This window comes from Pinus tabuliformis, chromosome 1_1, assembly GCF_031772625.1.
Source record: "Pinus tabuliformis cultivar Carrire ecotype Pingquan chromosome 1_1, CPIR1, whole genome shotgun sequence".
NCBI classification, from domain to species: Eukaryota; Viridiplantae; Streptophyta; class Pinopsida; order Pinales; family Pinaceae; genus Pinus; species Pinus tabuliformis.
The window spans coordinates 998,022,026-998,045,336 of record NC_142297.1 but is presented as its reverse complement, the minus strand read 5'-3'; the positions used below and the strand labels follow the sequence as shown (position 1 = coordinate 998,045,336).

Here is a 23,311-nt window from a genome sequence, read left to right as displayed (position 1 = left end):
CATTTTGTCTTCAGTTATGGGAGATCGCGATGCCATTTGAAAGGAGTTGCGGGCTAGATTGTTGACCATTTGGAGGAGAGAACAACCAGTTTCACTTGGTGCTCATTAACTGGGCTAAAGGTTGGTTGAGCAAAACATGGGGTTGTTTAGGAGACAGTTGACGAAGGAGTAGCTGCTCAAATTTGGTGGATCATGCAGCAGGAATGAGCTAAGGAAGGGTCTTTGCTTCATTTGCAAGGGACCTTGGGGACTTGATCACTCATGCTTGAGTGACACTAAGGAAATGATAGAGGCAGAGTAGGGGAAGATTCGAGGTGAGGATTCCTCTTTGGACAAGTCCATGGGTTCATTCAAGGATGCCTCTGAGGAGCATGGGTCAAGAATTATATTCTGGTGTGTATGGTGAGTAGTTAGTGGATTCGATGGAAGACACTTAGGATGGTGTGTCACCAGTGATGAGTCAACAGGAGCAACATATGGCGAAACATGAATCAGCTAAGGAGGAGGATGTGCACACTCTCTGGGGGAGAGCCAGTGGGAGGTTCATATCGAGCCTGTGATGGAGGAGGATGGCCAGCCACCCTTGGTGTCAGAGATTGATGAGGAGCAGGCATATGTACATACAGCCAGCAAGGTGGCAATATTTGCAGACACTTGTCCTCTGGAGGTGTTGGAGATTGACAGGGTAGTTTTGCAGGAGGCTAGTAGACGACAGGAACTGTTGGAGATGGTGGTGCATCCATCTTTGGGCCAACCCACTGATGAGGTGCAGGTAGATGCACAAGCAGCTGGCAGAGCTGTAGGACTTTCAGGGAGAAGCCCTCTCCAAGAGTACATAGATAGGGCTTGCAACACAATTTGGCCACTTGTACCCATTACAGGGAGAGAGGCAAGGCTTTCTCGATGGATATTGTTGACTAACCAAGCGGGGTTGCATGAGTGGGGCACAATATAACATAGGTGACTTATTGCATATATAGGTGCCTATGCATCTGATCCTTCCCACATGATGGATTGACTAGAGATCATGAATTGGTATACTTTTGATGGAGTATCAACCTTAGTCTGGGGCACAGTGCAACAGGAGCACTCAGATGAAAGGGTTACTACATGTCTCAGTGGGCAGTGGGAGGTGGATAGGCAGTTCATCAGTATTCCAATAGCACTAGCCCAATATCAACAAAGTGGGGTTGACCTCAGTCTATGCCAAAGGTGGGATTGGAGAGAATTGATGAGTTGGTATTTTCTTTATGGAGCAACAGCTATAGTTGGAGACAAAGCACAGTCTGAGCCATGGGGCTTGGGCGATAATTGGCCATGGTGGCACTGGGATCTAGGAGGATGGTGTTGATTTGTGATAGCATTGGATGTGCTCTAGCCATGAAAATTGGTGGAGAGCCTAAAGTACATGAGATCTCCAAGACCCAAAAATGGTTTGGGGAAATTCCACCCAGTTAGAGAGATATTAAAATAATTAATATTTTTAATGGAGTTCCTAAGTTTAAACTTAGGAAAATTAAAATATTAATGGGTATTAGTATAAAACTGGGTGAGAAGGTTCTAAATGACATGGATCAAGCCAAATCTAATCTTAGTCGTTGATTAGAGACTTAATCTCGGCCATTGAAGACTCAATAGGAAAAGTATAAGAGGAGGCTTGAGGGTCAATTGTAGATACACCGAGATTGATCAATGAGTTCGATTTTCTGGAGCGGGGTTTGCTGAGAAAATTCGAACAAGTGATTTGAGTTGCAGCAAGGGGCAGTGAGTACATAGTAGAGAGGCAGAGATAGTGTCAGAGGGCTAGTGCGGAGACTGAGGAGGCTACGCAGAAGCAGCAGGAGACACGCAGAGACAGCTAGAGACTGCGCAGAGGCTGAGGGGCTTGCGTGGGTGACGTAGAAAGCCAGAGCGCTGACACAGGGGGTTCCAGAGCTATGCAGAGCCTTGGAGAAGCGCTGGAAAGTTTTTCGTGGGGCGGATTAGTGCTAAGAAGCTGAATATCTGCTTCCAAGAAGAGGTATTACTGCCGTGTAGAAATCTCCGTTGGGTGACCCAGTTTGGCACCCTAGTTGTACTCAAAAAAGCTGCTTAATAATAATACCCTCAGAACTACTGCACTGGTTTTACCGCATTGGGTTTTTCTGGGGAAGATTGTCCAAAAATAACGATGTCCCTTGTGTTTTTGTCTATTATTTCAGTTGATGATCTGTATATGAGTTGAGACTGCATTTTTGTTTATTTTCAGTGTTTATATGGTTAAATAACTTGGTAAAGAATAAACAAGTAGGCGAAATAAACCAAATAATTTAGTAGGAATTTCTGACGTGTCAGACATAGAAATTTCAACATGGTATCAGATCATTGCAAATCAGAGGAGGACTAAAGGCACCAATGTAATCAAAAGTATTTGCAGCAGTAGCAGTTGTCCCAAGAGACAGAGCTGCTCCTAAGCAGAAAGCAGCAAAGAAGGAGTGATGTAGAGGGCCTACATCATCATTTCGAGCCAGAGAGAGGCAGAAGAGGCTCATGAAGAGCCACGTCATCCTACTCAGTCAAGTAGACTTGACACAATTGGCCAGAGGAGTGTTCAGCCTTTGCTGAATTGTGCAGAGCTGGAAGACTCATTTTCTTCAGTTGTTGGGGCATAGGGAGCTGTGGGTAGATTGTGGATTAGAAAGCTAGTGGGATACTGTTGCTATCGAAGCAAAACAGTACCTAACGGGACAAAACCAAGGTAGAGGGAGTCGTTGCCTTGACGGATTTCTAGCCAAGAAATCTAGATCCGAGTTGCAGTTGCAAAGAGGTTCGGAGAGGAGCAGATCGACAGTTGGCAGGAAGATTTCCAGCAAGGAAATCGAGACTCAGATGGAGTCTAGAAGAGAACTTCCAGGAGGGAAGTCGAGACTCAAAGGGAGTCTAGAAAAGGAGCGGAGATAGCAATGAACGAACTGAGGGATTAGGACAAGTTGGACGAGGCCTCCAACTTTGTCATCTAGAAGGCCAAGATCCTGTCTGTTTTGAATATACATCGCATCAAGGGCTTTGCCTTGAGAACTGTGGCTATCCCAGTGGACCCAGCGGATAATGAAAGGTATGAGGATGCAATGGCGAAGGCAAAGTGCATAATCCTTGATGGGGTCAAGGATCATGTAGTACCGCATATTGTTGAGAACACGGAAAAGGAGATGTGGGATACCTTGACGACATTGTATCAGGGTACTTCCATGCAGAGGAAGACGCTGTTAGAGAATCAGTTGTGGCCGTATCAGATGCAGAAGGGGGAGCAGATGGATCTATACCTCAGTAGGTTGCAAGAGATTCGGGACCAACTTACTTCCATAAGGGCCACACCAGATCAGGAGTTCATGGTGAGGACCGCCCTGAATGTAGTCTCCGAGGATTGGGAGACATTTGTCGAAAGTATTTTGGGTAGAGCTGATCTTGTAGGATAAGAAGAGACGTGGGTAGCTCTTCGCCAAGAAGAGATTAGACGGTTGACCAAGGCGGGAAGTAGCAGCAAAGGAGATCGAATCAAGAAAGAGGAGGAAGAGGATGTGGCTCTGGCATCTACGGGACAGTAGGGGAACAGGTAGTAGAAGGACATCTCCAAGGTGAAGTGCTTCCATCGTGGGGCTCTAGGTCATGATGCAACCTAGTGTCCTAGGAAGAAGAATAAGGGAGAGGCTTCTGACTCTCCGACTAAGGCAGAGAAAGAAGTCAAAACAGATGACGATTGTGCCATGAGTGCCCATGCACCTCTAGAGAAGAGGTGGGGAAACATCGAGCTGTAGTCAGGAGGACTACAGAAGATGAAGGGTAGGTTCCTTGAGGTGCCCAAACTCTTGGATCATACCCGGCTATGGGAGCAGCCCCGAATGACAGTAGTAGGATGACGGATGTTGGTGGAAGCAAGATGCAGATGAAGCGACAAGGCAATGCTATAGTGCAAAGGTCTGTAGCAGTGCAGTGGGGGTTGCAACAGTGCGAGAGGAACATAAATGGTTGCAGCAGTGCAGAGAGGCACAGAGGTGGTTGCAACAGTGCGAGAGGCACAGAGGTGTTTGCAGCAGTGCAAAGGCAGCAGAGAGAGCACAGGATAGCAGCAGAGGTAGCTTCAGCATCAGGAGGCTTCCTGACCGACAAGGATGTCATGTCTTGGGTAGATCAGTTACTTACTTCTTGGTAACTAAGGTGTAGTACAGCAGTTAGCAGTGGCAGTGCTATGAGCAGCATGATGCAACATTTGAGAGAGAGTTGCAGTGCAGATGCAGTGTTGGGAGGAAGGACCAACAGCAGCACGGATGCAGAGGGAGCTGCAGTACAGATGTAGCAGTGGCAGTGGTAGAGTCATCGGCAGCAGTGCAGTGGATGTAGGGCAGCAGGCCCAACATCAACACAGGTACCGATGTTGGAGGATCAATGTGATGTTCAGTGGTGGAGCATTACTAGAACACATTCCTCGCTAAGAGGTAGTGTTGATTTGTGGTAGCATCGGATGTGCTCTAGCCATGAAAACTGGTGGAGGGGCTAAACCACATGAGATCTCCAAGACCCAGAAATAGTATGGGGAAATTCCACTCGGTTACAAAGATATTAAAATAAATAATATTTTTAATGGGGTTCCAATGTCTAAACTTAGGAAAATTAAAATATTAATGGGTATTAATATAAAATTGGGTGAGAAGGTTCTAAATGACATGGATCAAGCCAAAATGAAATCTTAGTCGTTGATTAGAGACGTAATCTTGGTCGTTGAAGACTCAACAGGAAAAGTATAAGAGGAGGCTTGAGGGTTAGTTGGAGATACACCAAGATTGATCAGTCGATTCGATCTTCTGGAGCGGGATTTGCTGAGAAAATTCGAACAAGTGATCTAAGTTGTAGCGAGGGGCAGCGTGTACATAGTAGAGAGGCAGAGATAGTGCCAGAGGGCCAGCATAGAGACTGAGGAGGCTACGCAGAAGCAGCAGGAGCCACGTAGAGGCAACTAGAGACTGCACAGAGGCCAAGGGGCCTGCATGGGTGACACAGAAGGCCAGAGAGATGATGCAGAGGGTTCCAGAGCTACGCAGAGGCTAGCAGGGCTGACACAGAGCCTTGGAGAAGTGCCAGAAAGTTTTTTGTGGGGCAGACTAATGCTGAGAAGCTAAATATTTGCTTCCAAGAAGAGGTATTACTGCCGTGTAGAAATCTCTATTGGGTAAGCTAGTTTGGCACCCTAGTTGTACTCAAGAAAGTTGCTTAATAATAAAACCCTCAGAATTGTTGCTCCAGTTTTCCCGCATTGGGTTTTTTCGGGGACGATTGTTCAAAAATAACAGTGTCCTTTGTGTGTTCGTCGATTATTTCAGTTGATGATCTGTACATGAGTTGAGATTGCATTTGTGTTTATTTTTAGTATTTATATGGTTAAATATCTTGTTAAGGAATAAACAAGTAGGCGAGATAAACCAGATAATGCAGTAGAAATTTCTGATGTGTCAAAATTAGAAATTTCAATAGATGGGTTGATGACAGGTACTGTCAGAGATTAGTTTGGGATCCAGGCATTGAGGGATCCATTCATGATGGGGTTACACAAAGGCAGAGCATCACCCAGTGGTTCGTATGGGATCCGGGCATTGGGTCTCAGTTGCATTGGGCCACCAAAATGGTCCACATGTTTGGATTGCTTGAGGGCAAGCAATCTTGGGGCAGGAGGATTTGTAATGTTCATTTTTTGGTGTTCCTTATAACATGGCTAGGATGGACTTTCAGAGTTGGGGGCAGACAGGTCACAAGGGCAGGTTGGTGTTATCAACGGGCCCAACGGCTTTCGGAGGGGTTTTGAGGAGTTTCTATGGGGTCAGATGGCATTCGCTTAGTATATTCCATCATCCACACAGTTTTCCTTTCATTCCGACGCATTTCGACAACTTTCAAAAACAAAGTTATTATTGGGCCTGACTCAATTAGATATGCTTAAGGTGGCATTCCAAGAGGAATACTTGATAGAACACCTTAGTTTAATAGCTCATTGGAACCGAAACGAGAAGATCTACATGATGGGATGGCTTGATGTGAGTTTCAGTGACCTAAAGAGACATGCAGGCCAATTTACACTTTTTCCGCATTAAAAAGAATATTTTAATTAAAATAAAAGAGGGAAAAGTGCTCCATGATTAAAATAATAATAAAATAGGAGATTTTAGAGGGGTCCATCAGAACTATAAAGAGGAGGAGGCCATTGGAGGACATCTTGGATTTGTGATTTCTTCTTGTGGAGAGGTTTGAGAACTCGATTCTCTACTCTCGTAGTAGCCCCAAGACAGAAACCCTCAGGTGATCTTGGTGAGAGTGGACGAAAACCCACCTCATCTCCTTGGCGGATTCAACCAGAATTCACAGGGGCAATGATTGATTTCAATTTAGTTTTGGGACGGCAGTTTCAGCATCAGATTAAATTAGTTTTGCAGACCAGATTGTCTATCTCAGCCATTTTAGCTATATCATCATGTACACTCGTATAGTTATCTATTATAATGAAAGCTGAGATTATTTCTGCTCATTGTATGATTGAATTACATGCATTCTCTTGTTTTATTTTACATGGAAATCTTCTGTTAATTGAATAGTAATTATATGGCGAAATTTTGGATGAGTTAAAATTCTACAAAATCAGTTTAATATCCCATTTGGGATATTACTAGGGAATTCAGTGGATCGAAAAAGCACTTCAGGGTGTTGCTTCAGTATTGGATGAGGGGTTGTCGCTTGTTACAGCAAGAAGAAGAAGTTCATGGCACTGAGTTCTACAGAGGTAGAATACATGGCAACAAGCATGGCCACATGCAAAGCTATTTGGCTTCGGAAGTAGTTAGTGGATTTGTTTGGTCAACAGTTAGATTCGATCAATTTCTGTTAGTTTTTGGTAGAAGCAAACAAGTGTTCTAGTCTCTATGGTCTATAAGAGGCTAAGGAACACGAGATCTCCAAAACCCAGAAAAGTTTTCTTGAGAAAAACCTTAGAAACATGTTAATTAGCTTAATTAGCCTATAATTAAATATTTCCTAAGTCTAACTTAGGAAAAGTGGTTAATTAAATCAGATTAATTGAGGGAGGTCGATTCTTCTCTAGAGACTTTCGGAAAAGTTCATTGGCAAAGTCAATATGATCATAGCCATCGATTGAGATGTAATCATGGTCGTTGGTTTCCCAACAAAAGATTATAAGAGTAGGGTCGATGGGGTTGGAAAATACATCGAGTAGTTCAAGCAGTTTGACTTACCCAGTTGCAATGATTCAGCAAGGGCACAGTTTAAGCTAGGGAGACACTAGCAATGAGGTATTCAGCAGAGATTTGGGAGGAAATTTTCTTCGGAAAATTTCCACGGTGATTTCTAGTTTCCAAAGGCAGGAAAGAGATCGATTCAGTTTGCAGAGAAGGAGGCCAATTTAGGAGTGCGAGTTAGCTAGTTTATCCAGAGCAAGTTGTTGTAAAGACCACGTTTCAGTTTCCAGTTGTCGGATCTATTTTCCCGGAGGCAAAGTGAGTGGGTTTATAAGCTATTGGAGGCAATTTTACTAGCAGGGGTGATTTCCCAAAGGCTGTACAAATCTCTCGGGACCAACAATGCACATTCCATCCACGCGATGCGAGTAGGCTAAGGAAGTGTGAATTGGTTGGGAGAGGCCGAATTTAATTATTTTTTATAGTGGATATCATTATTTACTGGAGGTTTTCCATCTACGACAATCAATTGGAATATTTTTCTAAATTGCTAAATAATAATAAAACACTCATTTGTTGCACTGGTTAAAACCCTTCAAGGTTTTTCCAGGGACATTTGTCCAAAAATAACAGTGTCAAAATTATTGTGTGTGTGTATGTGTGCATTATTTTCTCAGTTCCAGTATTTTATTTTATGCAACATATTTTATTTGTGAATATTGCAGTGGTGGATTGTTTGTTACTTGTCATAATATTAATTTACAAAAGACAAATAAACTGCATAAGTTAGGAGAATAATACCTAGTCACTACAATTGTGGGAATCTCACATGGTATCAGAATAGATCAAATTAGAGAAGCAGATTAGAGGGAGATATGAGTACTGAAGAACATATCTATGTAAGCCAGCCAGACAGTGCAAATATTAGAGGCAGCAGTTTGATTTACGGTCCAGGGAAGAGATTCGGAGGAAGTGCGAGTTGTCTCAGTGAGTAGCAGCAAACAATGAGGTTGCCAAGAAGGGTTTCAGGAGGCACATTAGATTTCGCAGAGTAGATCTGCATAGAGGGTTTGCAACAAAAAGGTTTTGCAATAGCAGATCAGCGTAGGGCAAGGAAGAGAAAGCACACAAGGTTTTCAACCTAGTTTATCGATTTCTCTAGTATTTGAGTTCATAGAGTTTTCCAGAGATGGTCACAGTAGGATTGAGAGATCAGGACAGGTTGGATGGAGCCTCCAACTTTGGTATCTGGAAAGCCAGGATGTTGTTTCTATTGGACAAGCATGGTCTGAAGGAGTTTTCTACAACATCTATTGTCGTGCCAACAATCCCATCCAGTTTCATGAATACAGGAGGGATAACGCCAAGCTAAGAGGATGATCTTTGATGGAATCAAGGATCATATCATCCCACATATCACAAAGAAGGGAACAACGAAGAAGATGTGGGATGCCATCATGAAGTTGTACTATGATTCATCAGAAAATCGAAAGATGATCCTCAAATAAAAGCTAATGACCGTAAAGATGAACAAGGGCAATGATGTGACCACCTATCTCACCAGGATTCAGTCTTTCAGAGATGAACTCACTGCAGTAGGAGAGAAGTTAAGTAATGACAATCTAGTGCACATAACACTCAATGGTTTTACCAAAGAATAGCACACATTCGTCCAGGTGATCTCCAGGCGTGACAAGCTTCAAGATTGGGAATGCCTATGGAGTGATTTCACTCAGGAGGAGATGAGGCTCAACTTAGTCAAGGGCACTACCATCTGCAATGGGAAGGCAACGAAGGTGAAGGTAGAGTAAGAGAATGTCACTCTTGCAGGTAAAGGAAAAGCGAAGAAGGGTCCCAACCAGGGACAAGACTCGAAAGGAGAAAAGAAGAAGAAAGATTTGTTGAAGGTCAAGTGTTTTGGTTGTGGTGAACTTGGTCACTATGCCGACCAATGTCCTAAGAAGAAGAAGGACAAGAAGGGGAAGCAAACAACTGCTTCAACAGAGATCGAGGATTTGTCTGCCAGATGGGAGGATGAACTCGCACTAATAGCAATAATACCTCCAAAGGGGAGTATGACACTTTAGTATGTCAGATCGGGCAGGATTCGAGGAAGGAGCAGCGAGGAGATCGAGATCTAGACAAGGAGGGATTGATCAGTACATTAGATCCAGTTGTTGTACATGATTCCTTAGTTGGACCATTACCTTTGCTACGGGAGCCCAAAGTATCAAAGTAGCAGTGAGATCAACAAGCGTTTTGCAGTGATAGCATCAACGCAGAGGCAGCACAAGGGTATCAGCAGTGTGAGATCAGAGTAGCGCAATGATAACTTGGTGTACAGTGATTGTTGGAGGATTTTCTTCGTAGAGATTTCTAGTTTCTCAATGTTAGAGGGAGATATATTTGCAGAGGGAGGATGCAACCTCTCTAAGAGTGCAAGTTGACTAAGGAAAAGGGACTTGTTGGGGCAACGTGATACTTTACTAGTCAAATCGATTTGCAGAGGACGAGCAATACCTAGATTGATGGTTTGATTTCCAATGGAGGCAAAGTTATTTTCCCAGCAGTGCGAGTTTTCTAGAGAGGTTGTAGTAATGGTCAGTTTGCAGCGGCAGAGATCAGTTCATGGTGATAGAGGGAGGCCGAATTGATTTGGAGGGGTCGAGTAGCTTCCAGGAGGGAAGATCAGCCAACATAATTGAAGGAATGAATTTACCATAGGATTTCTAATTTATGGCAACCAGTTGTATCATAAATGTCAAATACCAACAATGTGGATTAGTTCAACTACAACATATTCCCACAAATCATTGGGTTGCAGATATACTCACAAAGGCCTTGGGTAGGGCAAAGTTTGTCTACTTTAGGGAACAGATGAGTGTAGTGGAGAACACCTTCCTCGCTAAGAGGGAGTGTTAGTTTTTGGTAGCAGCAGACAAGTGTTCTAGTCTCTATGGCATCTAAGAGGATAAGGAACATGAGATCTCCAAAACCCAAAAAAGTTTTTAAGAGAAAATTCTTAGAAACACCATTAGATTAATTAGCTTATAATTAAATATTTCCTAAGTCTAACTTAGGAAAAGTGGTTAATTAAATCAGATTAACTGAGGGAGGTCGATTTTGCTCTAGAGACTACCGGAAAAGTTAATTGACAAAGTCAAGATGATCATAGCCATCGATTGAGACGTGATCATGGTTGTTGGTTGCCCAACAGAATATTATATGAGCAGAGTCAATGGGGTTGGAGAATACATCGAGTGAGTTCAAGCAGTTTGATTTACCCAATTGCAATGATTTAGCAAGGGCACAATTAGAGCTAGGGAGACACTAGCAATGAGGTATTCAACAAAGATTTGGGAGGAAATTTCCGGATAAAATTTCCATAGTGATTTCTAGTTTCCAGAGGCAAGAAGGAGATTGATTCAATCTGCAGAGGAGGTCATTTTAGCGGTGCAAGTTAGTCGGTTTATCCAGAGCGATTTGCTGGAGAGACCATGTTTCAGTGGCCAGATGTCAAATCTATTTCCTGGAGGTAGAGCGAGTGGGTCTAGCAGTTGTTGGAAGCAGTTTCACCAGCAGGGACGATTTCCCAAAGGATGTATGAATTCCCCAAGACTAGTAGTGCGCTTTCCATCCAAGCAGTGCAAATAGGCTGAGGAAGTGTGAATTGGTTGGGAGAGGCCGAATTCAGTTATTTTTTATAGTGGAGTTAGTATTTATTGGAGGTTTTCCATTATACGACAACTAGTTGTAATATTTCTCTAAATTGTTGAATAATAATAAAACCCTCATTTGTTGCATTGGTTTTCCTTTTGGGTTTTTTCTAGAGATATTTGTCCAAAAATAATGGTGTCAAAATTATTGTGTGTGCATTATTTTCTTAGTTCCAATATTTTATTTTCCGCAGTGTATTTTTTTTGTGAAGATTGCGGTAGTGGATTGGTCATTATTTTTTGTAATATTAATTTACAAAAGACAAATAAACTGCATAAGTTAGGAGAATAATACCCAATGATTGCAATCGTTGAAATTTCACAGTATCTATTATGATAAAAAGTTGCATCAAGCTCTTTGAGAATCCAATCTTCCATGATAGGTCGAAGCATATCGACATAAGATACCACTTCATCATAGATTGTGTGTAGCATGGATCAATTTAGCTACAACATGTTCCCACAGATTAACAGATTGCAGATATTCTCATGAAAGCCTTGGGTAGGGAATTTTTTTCTACTTCAGGTATAAGATAGGAGTAGAGGAAAACACCTTCCTCGCTAAGAGGGAGTGTTATTTTTTAATAGCTGCGAATAGGTGTTCTAGTCCTTATGGTGTCTAAGAGGCTAAGGAACACAGGAGGATAATTATCTTCAAAACCCAAAAATTATTTGTAAGGAAAATGCCTCAACTAGATTAATTAGCCAATTATTAATTAGTTTCTTAAGTCTAACTTAGGAAAACTGGATAATTAAATCAGATTAATTGAGTAAAATCGATTTTGCTTTAGAGACTTCAGGAAAAGTCATTTGATGGGATCAAGATGATCTTAACCATCAATTGTGATTGGATCATGGTCGCTGGTTGCTCAACGAGACATTATAAGAGCAAGTCGATGGGGCTTTGGAGAACAACACAACAAAGTTACTCAGTGGAGCGATTTGTAGTGAGAGCAAAGGTGCAGAGGGAGACAACAACAATGGGGTTTCAACAGGAATATTGAGAAGATAAATTCTCCATAGAGATTCCAACATTCCAATGACAAGAAGGGAGGTCGAATTATTCTATAGAGAGGTCATATCAGGAGGTGCGAATTAGCTAGTGTGTGAAGTTGGGCAGAGATCGATTTCCATTTACTAGAGGCAGGTGTCAGAGGAGGTGTGAATTGCTCAATAGCTTTGCAGGAGGCTGAGATCATTGTCAGAAGTGATTTCCAAGAGCAGTGCGAGTTCCAGAGGCAGCCACAAGCATTTCCATTTTTGCTAGTGTGCAGAGCGAGCAGGGAGTGTGAATTGCACTAAGGTGGTCATTTTGATTTTGCAGAGGAAACTTGAGTTTCCAGATTGATTTGCCAGTGGAAATATTGATTGTCAAAGCTTTGCCAGTGAGAGGCAAGTTGATTGTATTTCTCAATTTCGCTAAAGAATTAATAATATAAACCCTCATCTACAGAATTGGGTTTCCCCACATTGGGGTTTTTCCAGGGACTATTGTCCAAAAATCTTGGTGTCAATAATTTTGTGTGTGTGCATTATTTCTCAATTCCTGTATTTATTTGTGAAAATTGTAGTAGTAAATTAATCATTATTTGTTGAATTAGTTTCTAAAGACAAATAAACTGCATAAGTTAGAAGATTAAATTCTAGATGTTGCAATTAAGGAAATTTCACATATTTAACCACAATAACTCACTGCTCGCAATCAGACATACCTATTCACACTCCCAATCCAATTAGTGTGTGGCAAGTCTCCACTTCGTAGTAGATAACACTTTAGTGTCCAAGAAATCCCTTTCTTTGGGCGATCTACCTAATTGAGATCCTCTTGTCCTGGGGTCCAATTTTGCTTCAATGGCCTTATTCCTGGGCCGTTTGCTTCTCAACCTTAGCTATTTCAACCAAGGCATTCACCATATTCCTTTAAGGAGGCATTACATAGAATACCTTCAACTCTTCTGCTACACCACTTTGTTTTACAATCATCATCTATCCTCCTTGGTTAGATACATTAGCTCACTTACATCACATGCATACAGTTCCCATGAGATTTTTCATAAAATTTTCAGATGAACCTATTTATGTCCCCATTAAAGGCTTCATCAAATTTATAGATGAAACTATTTATGTCCAATATTAAAGGTTGTTGGGCGATGGGGATACTTATGGATATATTGGATTAAGGTTGTAGTTGGTGTTGCAGTGTCTCTTAAAAGTTCTTACTATTGAGTGGTGAGAAGTTGTTGGAACATACTCATTATATTCTACAACACTTTACTCTAAAATTCGTATTGTTGTTGAATCTACTATTGTTGAGTAACAAGGGCTGCCAGCAAGAGACGAAATCACTTTATGAAGCCCAAGCCCTAGCTCAACAATCCAGTAGCATACTCGACACTTTAGGTACTCAATTAGAACTCTGCAATACATACACACAGCTATGCATGGTACCATTAAATGCCCTCTACTCCATACAAATCTTAGGAACATTGAACCTTCAGATTTCTCCGAAACATAACCTCAGGAGATAATCTCTAACCACAACACTCAGCACATACAGTAGCATATCCATCACAATGCTATATGCAACACCAAGTAAACCTTTGCAGTCTGATCTAATAGTAGCCTATATAAGAACTCTTATTCATCTACACATACTCATATCAACAAGCCATCGTACCTTAGCAGTCAATCAAGATCACACACGTTCTGGGTGCATCCCAGACAATCACCATGTACTGGCTCCACTATCTTTTCATGACCATATCACATGACATCAGCAACTAGGAGATACACCATGCACGTCAGGGAGTCTCATATACTTTTAGCAGTCCTGTCATCTCAGCAATTTTGTACTTCATTCCTTCTTGCAGTTTAAGACATATTTAGCAATTCATGAGTAGACAACAATCAGCAAGACTTAGCCTTGACACTGATCAGAATTTGATTACTTTCCTATACAAAAATTGCTACTGACTTTTGCCCTCAGAACAGCGTCACAAATGGTCCTCAAGATTGACACTTAAAATAGTCTTCTTGCTGATATTTGTCAAACCTCAAATCCGACCCTGAACTGTTGTACCATGCAATTTATCTTGTTCCTTCAAACAGGCCCAAATTAACCCTTACAAATGCTTCAAGAGGCTTCCTGATTAGACCTTCTTTTGTGCCTTAACAAGACATTCTATATGCAGCCAAAGCAGCCCTAGATCTTGCTTCTATGACAGGACCGATCTTGCTTCACTGAGACTCGCCCTAATCAGGTCGCTTTGACAGTGATTTAATGGCTTGCTACTGCAGCCCTAATTAGGCCTTAAACGTTAGCAAAATTGATCATGGTCAACAACTTGGAGCTTGTTTTCAACAGGCTATGCCTTACAAATTCAGCTTCAAAATTATCCTCAGAAACAACCTTAGCCTTGTTCTTAACCAGCTTCTGTCTCATCCTCAAATAGCCTCTGTCTTGTCCTTAACACAGCCTTAGGGATGATGGAATTTGTGCCTTAGGAAGGCCGAATTCTTGTCACAGAAAGATCAAATCTGTCTCAGAAAATGCTGCGAGATAGTCCTCAGACCGTGCCTCAGGATAGCGTTTGGATTTTACTTTGGACCTCAGAAAATGGCCTCAGGAAGGGGGCCGAAACAGTGCCTCAGTAGGCCTCAGACCAGGCCAAGATTGGCCTCAGAATTTGTTGTTGCACCAGCGAAAAACCACCAAACAAAAGATAAAAACAATCAGCCCAGAATAAGCCCTTAAATAGTCCCCACTCAGAGCTGTCTTATCCAGTGAATTCACAACAGAAAAGACGAATCATTTAAGCCCTAATTAACCTTATAAACACGGCCTCCTTTGGATTAACATGCTTCCCTGGCCTCAGACGAATTTCAGATGAATGCTTGAGATAATATCTGAGAGAATGATGCCTCTTAGACGAGACCCGAGCCCTCTATATATATATATATATATATATAAACTGAATGAGGGGACTCTAGAAGGGGCCCTAATTGCCCCTAAAGCAAAAGCCAACCTGACCAAGAATCAAAATTTAAATTCATAAATTCAAATTTATTTTAGGCCGAACTTAATCTTTCTTTTGGAAGCTGATTTGTCATAGAATATTCCTCATTTTGAGGGCTGACTGGTCAACCCAAGACCCACACAAATCAATCAAGGTTTTCTTGAATATAAAGACCAATCATAACACTACTTTTAGCATCTCATTTGGGGCACCTTTACCACACTATTGAAGCTCCAACTTTGAATGAGCATATCTCTTCAACCATGAGGAGTTATGTGGCATACCACCTATTGTCAGAAACGGCATGATGAATACAATCAGCTGATGTGGTCTTGCTTGCAAAAATCACTAATCTGCCCATTCATTTTCCTCATTAAATGTGGGGCATCATGACCACACCGCAAGGGATTTTGAACTTTTGGTCTTCCTTCACGTCCTTCCAAGGCATCTTGTCCATTGGAGCTTCCAATTAACGCAATCCACTAATGTATATTAAGAGCTTTCAAAGACTAATTTTGCCGTCAATGACAACATCATTCAACAATCCACAAGTCACATGCATGGATTGTTGTCACTAATGCAGTGATAATGTCTTAGGATCCCCATCAACAAGAGGAATTAAAAAAGAAAATCATCAAAAACATTCAAAATAATCGAAGGCCAGAATTGGTAAAAAATTCTCGTTTCATTGCTTGAAAGGAAATCACCTTATGAAGCACCCCGTTTCTTGCTATGTTTATCCTTGAATTTCTTGAAGGGAGCTTAAGGAAAGATTCTAGGTAGAAAAAAATGCCAAAGAAGACTGAAATGACAACACCCTTGAGAATCCTTAACTTTAAGGATTTCATACCAATTGACATGATGACACAAAAACAATACGAATTCTCACATATGTAACTTGAAAAAACCCAAGAGAGAGGAAGAGGAAGCAAGTGAGAGAATGTTCCATTGTACACATATGGTACACTCTTCATTGTATTATCCATTTATATAGTTATAGATGTGTTGTAAATTGCCCATAGGAGTGTGGCCTGGTGGCAAGTAGCAAGGTGAACAGGCTTGTATTAACGAATTCACCTTCCTCACCCCCCTCCCTCCCTACCCAATGGGTGCAAGTTCTTGGTGATTTTGACTATATAACTACACCCTCATAGCATGACATCTTAGCCAAATGGACCATTGTAATTTTCCACGAGCAATGTTTCTACCCCGAAAAAGTGGAGTGATCAAGTTTGATGAAGTCTCCTAGGATTATAATAAAATATACATATTTTTGTGGGTGGTTTAAGTGTGACCAAGCCAGCACCTATGAATATTTTTTTAAGGGCAGGGAAGGGGTGGAGGATAGAGGGCTTCAACATCAAGCTCCCACCCTCCATCCCATAGGTCACAGGTGAGATGAAATTGCTGGTGCCTTGTCAACTCTGATCAATAACTAGTTCATAAAGAAGCCTAATCAATAATCAGCTCAGGAGGAATGTACATGTCACAGGTGGGGATTTGAACCCATGTGGGGAGGAAAACAGCTTCTACTCTCTATCACTTGAGCTAGACTCAACTGACAAACCCCCTATGAATATATGCACAACAAGATATGAAAAATAAAGTGAAAGTGTAAATTATAATTATAATACACAGTCTAACTAAATCCACTAAATTTAGAGACTAAGTTCCATCAACTTCATCTCCTAGATAAGGGAGATATGCTTGAATATGTACAAATATGCAGAGCTAATAATGCACAATCATAAAATAGTGTGAACAAATAAGGATATTCTGGGGGTATCTAAATTCTATACTACTTATGTTCTATTGAATCCTGTATTAAACTGTGTATTCATAGTTTAGTTAAGCTGCCCTATAATGAATCTCGTTGACATGAGAAATGGTTCACGTACCCCTGAATTTTTTAATAGTAGATACATTTTGTTTTCCATTATTGGACAATGAAAAATACATCAACAGGTATGCATCATTGGGCCAGGATCTGTTTATCCTGACTACCCCTCCCTACAGAGGCAAGGAGAGCTTGCATTTGTCTTCCTCGACCTCATATTGGGGAAATCTATCACCTTTTTAAGTATCCCAATTCTAGCTGAAATGTGCACTAGGAACTCTGAACTAAAGATGTATTCTCTTTAAAATGAAAGGGAGAATAAATCCCATTAGAATTTGCACTTCTCCTTTCCATAGAAGAGAGATACCTGTCAATCTCACAGTGTTCCATATACCTCTGTCAAACTATCCAGACATCCATCAGTTTTCATAAATATCCCCTTTCTAATGAAGATGGATGATAAAGAGATTGTCATATTTAGTGGTAACTCATTCCCACAAGACTGAGAACTCTTCCAACTCTGCAGTCCCAGAACGTATGTTTAACAATCTTTATTTTATAACAATTCACACAGAAGCCACTGGATACACTCGAGTTGTAGAGCTTATTTTCAACTGCTAGGGTCATGTTAAGAATTGTCCATCCAAACAACCTGACCTCAAAGGAGGAGAGAGATTTCTACTTCTAGAAATCTTCACACCTTCTAGGCCATCTAGATTCTAGCTTCAACATCTTTAATAGCCCATCTTTTCTTAGGTCATGGTCGGGGATTTTACTGGATCTTGTAATAGTGCTCTTTAGATGTGTAGTCCATGAAGGGATTCTAATAGGGTCACCTACTTTCTTTCATTACCTAATAAGGGCACTGTTATCCACAAGAAGGATACCTACTTTTGCAAATTTCTTGTTATCTCCTCATTTAATTTAATTTCATACCTTGTGTACAGCCTTAGAACTCTGAATTATTTAATTGCTCGGTTTTCTCTGTTGGATCGTGTTGTAACTTGTAACATTTCTTCCCCATCTTGATCGCAATGAGACCAATTTCTTTCTTAGTTATGGTTGATTATCTTAATACTACTTGGACCGTTCTACTCGATGGTCCCTAATAAATCTTTCTTTCCTTTCCCATACAGTTATTCAATATGGCAGAATATTTGGATAACACTTCCTGAAAGAAAGTTAGCTGAAATAGGATTACATCGAACGCTACCATTTTACAAGCCATGGTATTCCTTTTTAATTAGATATGGAAGGTCCATTATTTTTTAGTCCAACATGGTTGATCATGCTTGAGTTATTATTTTCAAATTAGTCTACTGGTAGTGTAGAGTTTCTGGTAATGTCCATTTAAAATCAGGAAAGAAATCGGCTAATTTTATCTGAAATTAAGTCCAAAAATATGGCTACCCTTGGGTGAGACAGACTGCTTCCTAACAAGGATCTTCAGATATTTACTGTTTTGAGATTGGTTTAGTATATGTATTTAGCATCTTTAGGTCAGAGCTGTATTCAGTCCAGAAAATTATTTTTAACGGTAATTAGATCACATTAGAGAATTCAAAAGATTGTCGTTTCTCATGCTGTTCTACACTGCATTTGGACGAAACAAAAATTTAGCGTTGCTGCCCAATTGTATAAAACGATTGTGTTTGACATCTCTTCTTTTCGAGCATTTTGAGATCTTTAGAGGTCACTGTTACTCATTTCATCTTTATCGTTTGTTTTTCTCATCTATTGGTAGTTTTCTATGCCCTCAACAACTGCTCTGAAGGTACTTGTCAGGTACATATTATCTTTGGCCATCTTCCCTTGGGTTATAATATTTACATGACCATCTTGCCAGGTGAAAATGTGGAACCCATAGAAATAGAAGCTGCTGCCCTGGAGAGTAATTTCATTGAACAAATTGTCGTTGTTGGACAGGTATGCAAGTCATGTTAATTGAGGATGTTTGACCACCCTTTTTTTTGGTTCTCCATTCTGTTTCCTAACTTGAAAAGGTGGCCAGTGTATTTGTAGATTTAGATGAGCTGGACACACTCTAGTAGGTAATTCCATCCTTTTTGAGGAAGCACATGATAGATATATTTTCAGAAAGGATGCAATTTTAACCTCTTAAAAATTGCATGTAAGCGTAACATTACATCAAATTAATCTTCCCATGTCTGCCAGCGTATGTCGGGGTAGAGCATCACAGTACACCATGACCCAGTCCCTTATTTGTTCCCCACCCTTTGGGATCACATAGTACTGTGTCGGAGTCTAAGAATTGGATTAAAATGCAGGATCAGCGCCGACTGGGTGCATTGATTGTTCCAAACATGGAAGCCTTACAACTTGAAGCCAGGGAATTGGCAAAATCAAAGGGGACTACATCTGAACCAACAGTCGGAGATATGAAGGAATTGATTCGACGAGAGCTTATTGAACAGTAAGCATCTTAAATATGAGCTACTGAATTCTGTTCTACTCGCATCTAATAGTGCCTACTGGATACTGTTGCAATCTCACCTACTGGTGCATAATAATCAACGAAGAATTATTTTTGGCCAACATTAATAAATATCAACTTTGCAATGTAATGCATACATCATAGATCAAGACATGAAACAGTGGCATGTCTGAGCTTGTCCGCATATTCATGCATACCATCTTCGGCTATTCATCAATTTCAATGTTTTCTCAAGATTGGTCCCCTGTGAAAACTTACATTTGGTGTCCTTGCTTCAGCACCTCGAGATGTTCATTCCATATTGGTCCGTTCGTTCTGTTGGAGGAGCATTTTACGGTCAGTTGCACCTACTACCGTAAATTTAGTTCATTTGCAATGTTTTGTTGTAATTTAAGCATATGCTTCTGTTCTATATGATTCCCTGCATTGCATTGTAGCTTCTTCAGTTAATGATGGTCAGGTGAATTTTGTGATTCGTATGATTGCAGGTAGATGGTGGCTTGCTAACACCTACGCTCAAAGTCAGACGGGAAAAGATTCACTCGAAATTCCAGGATAAGATTGCTAATATGTTTCACAAGGAATAATATTGTATCTTTATGGATCTGTGGGCAAGGATCAATTCTCTACCCTAGCTGCCAAGGTTCAATTCCCAGCTTCATGTTGAATGAGATATGAGACTTGCCAATCTCCTTACTCGAGCCAAAATAATGGCTGGATTTTAATAACATGTATATATATATTTTTTATTTAATAAATCCACTATTTATTACATTTTATTTTAATAAACTTATTATTTAACCTAATGGCCTAAACTTGGCTTCCATGAGGTTCAAGACTTCATTGTATTTATTTTCACACAGAATATATGTAGCATGAAATTAACTTATGAGTCCTAAGCTAGTTGGTTTATGTGGGGTTTAGTCTTTAGCAAATTATTAATTAATTCAAATCTCTTGGAGAGACATTGAGGGTGGGAACCACCTGGAGAATAAAAACTATCCTAGGAAGTAGCTTGTCCTAAGCTAGGCTCAACTTGTAAAAAAAAAGAAAAAATAAATATGTATCTTATCTGTGTATGCTGAAATACACACATATATGTTTATAGAGATATTTATTTTCTTAATGTGTTTTATCTTTATCAACAAATTATAACTTTATTCATTGAAAAGCTTCATTAAAATTAGAAAAAACATAACAGCGATTGATAGTTTTTAAATCAAGTATATTTTCACTTCTGCATTCCAATGATATTTACGCAATTAAATCTCTATTAAAGAAAATATGAAATAAGAAATTGAAAATTTGCAAATAAATTAAGAAAATAATTTAGCCAGTGAAATCTCTATTAAATAGAATATTGAACAAGAAATAGAAAAATTGCAAATAAATTAAGAAAAAATTATAATCAATGAAATAATTAATAATTTAGGATGCATAGGGAATTCTTTACATATATATTTTAGTGCCGAGTGCCGAGTGCTAAATTATATAGAAAAAAAAAAAAAAAAAAGATTTCTTCAAGATATTTTTACTAAAAAATTGTGTTGAAGTTAAATAATTTCACAATATTGATTCACTCTTATTTTAAATTACCGTATTGTTTTTCAAAAAGTATGGAAGAATCCCTCAAGCCCATAAGCAAGAATGAGATTGCAAGTACCTTGTCATTTCCTATCAACACTTGGCTCATGAAAAGAGAACATGTTACAAGTGGAATTTGAACCTAGATGGGGAGGATAATTTATCTTTTCTTAACCACCTAAACTAAACCCAATTGAAATCTAATGTTGGAGCTATAAAGAAGGGTAAGAAAATTAACTAAAGTAAAAAATTCTCACTCCTTAAAAGATGCATGGTTAATGTGGATCTATGATAGTTTAATTATTTAGCAATGGACAATTTGTGGCTTAATATAGAATAGATTTACATGATTAAAAGTCAAGTTTTCCAAACATGATGTTGGATTTCTTTCCATTTTATTCATTTCCATTATCCTTGGACACATGAATAGAGGGGTATATTTCCAATTGAGACTTTAAGAGCATCGAAAGAAATAAAAGTTCAATTATTTTTCTTTGACATCATGACAATACAATTATTATTATTATTATTATTAACATTACCTACATATATCTCTTCCCCCTTAAAATGTACGAGCACCTTTCTTCTCATTTTGTAATTAGTATAGATTCAACTTAAACCTCTAACTATGAAGTGTTGAGAGAGAATCGTGAATCTCAATGTGTGAACTTCAATGTTTTTTAAAAGAAGGTATCCTTTTGGATGTTAGAAGTCAGACTATGGATTTTTTACCCCATTTTATTTTATTAGCATTATTAGAACACATGAATGAGTAGATATTTCTCCGACCCTAAAGTTACCGTGTATCTTATCACTTTAATGTAACTAGCATAGACCCATCTTAATCCTAGATTTATTAATATTACTTACATGATGAAAGAAAATGTCAATAAATTATGTTATAAATCTATCACAAACAAATTTATAAAAAAAAGTTATAAAAAGAGATTCTTTTGCCATTTAGAAAGGTCACTTGAAATAAAAGGAGTTGGTGAAGCATCAATTTACATGCAATTTATTTTTAAAAATATTAATAAATGGCATCATGAAATTTGACATATATATCATTAAATTGAATAAACAAGAGCTCATATGCCCATGTCATACAACTCAAAAAGAAAAATATGAAGCAACCACCTTTCAAAGTAATTTCTTTTTGGATGAAAATGATTATGATATTAAAAATTGAAGTGCCTTGCTTTGAAATAGACAAATCTAAGTAATTTCTTTTTGGATGAAAATGATTATGATATTAAAAATTGAAGTGCCTTGCTTTGAAATAGACAAATCTAGTTCACGTGGATTATGAAACAACTCACTCTTTTAATAAAATATTCGATCAAAATTATTTTCAAAGATGCCTTGAAAAGCTTAATTGCATTGCCTTCAAATCATCTTTCCATGAATCATGTGAATAGTTTCATTCTAAACTCATTTTCCTTTCAAAGTAAGCTTAAAGATTAATGTAGGTCATAACATTTAGGAAAATTGTAATGAGATAAGAAAACTTTGGAAATTTAACAATTCAAATTCAAAAAGTAAACAAATCCATATAGCTTATAGAACATCACATTTAGGTCTTCTTAAATCATCATGGTTAATAGATATTTCATAGCTTGTAATAAAATAAGTAATTTGTGAATTATATAAATATAAATATTTGTATTTAATTTAGAGATTAGCAAGATATAAAATCTAACCATTACATTGTTGTCAACAATAATTCATCCAAGTTGCATATGTCTACTACCAAAGAAAGGAGATCATCATTGAAAGGAATTCATCGATCTTTTATCAGAGATTATATAACACATGTATTATAATAGTTGCTTAATAGAAGATTTGCAAACAAGAAATGCCTCTACCAAAAAAGAATGTTTCAAATTTCAAATCACCCCTGCTAATATTGTCAAAAAATGAGGATTCAAGACCAATGATTTATACAATAATTAAAAAATAACAGAGTTTGCCTAATCTAAGCACACTTTAGAGAGAAACATGATATAGCTTAGTGTTGAATCACAGTGTCAACAACAGAAGGATAATTAATAAGTAATTAATTGAGTTGGAAAACATAACCTTAGGTTGATTCAATAAGAGGCAATCAAGCAAGTCAATGCAAAATTTATCAATGTTGATTTTGCTTAAAAATATATCAGCGATGGATGCACCAATGTACATCAAACTCCTATTAACATGTTCTATCATTATAAATGTTTAATGTATCTATACATGAGGCTAGAAGTGTTTCATGTTATTATAAAAGGTTAAAATATTGTACTTGATTCTTGTCACATGTTGAAATGCATGTATATATGAATTATATGTTGTTGTTGTTAAATCCTTATTTAAAAAGACAATCTTGCTACATTTATGTATGTTTTAACCAATAAATGCTAGATTATATTTGCCTACAATGATACTAGTGGGGTATAAAAGGTGAGAACATGGTTTAGTAAGCTTCCCATAACCTTTAAAGGGAATATCCA

General features: G+C 38.9%; 1 protein-coding gene across 3 annotated transcripts in view; it reads left to right on the top strand.

Moving 5' to 3' along the window:
• The window catches only part of LOC149217954 (long-chain-fatty-acid--[acyl-carrier-protein] ligase AEE15, chloroplastic-like), a 447,245-nt gene extending 427,207 nt beyond the window's left edge, over positions 1 to 20,038 (top strand). For all 3 annotated transcript variants that reach the window (XM_089393097.1, XM_089393099.1, XM_089393098.1), the window contains 4 exons: positions 18,630 to 18,709; positions 19,072 to 19,217; positions 19,517 to 19,574; positions 19,727 to 20,038. In XM_089393097.1, the coding sequence (XP_089249223.1) occupies positions 18,630 to 18,709; positions 19,072 to 19,217; positions 19,517 to 19,574; positions 19,727 to 19,825 (383 nt within the window). In that variant the 3' untranslated portion in view covers positions 19,826 to 20,038. The remainder of the gene's footprint in view (positions 1 to 18,629; positions 18,710 to 19,071; positions 19,218 to 19,516; positions 19,575 to 19,726) is intronic.
• Positions 20,039 to 23,311: the final 3,273 nt, after the last annotated feature.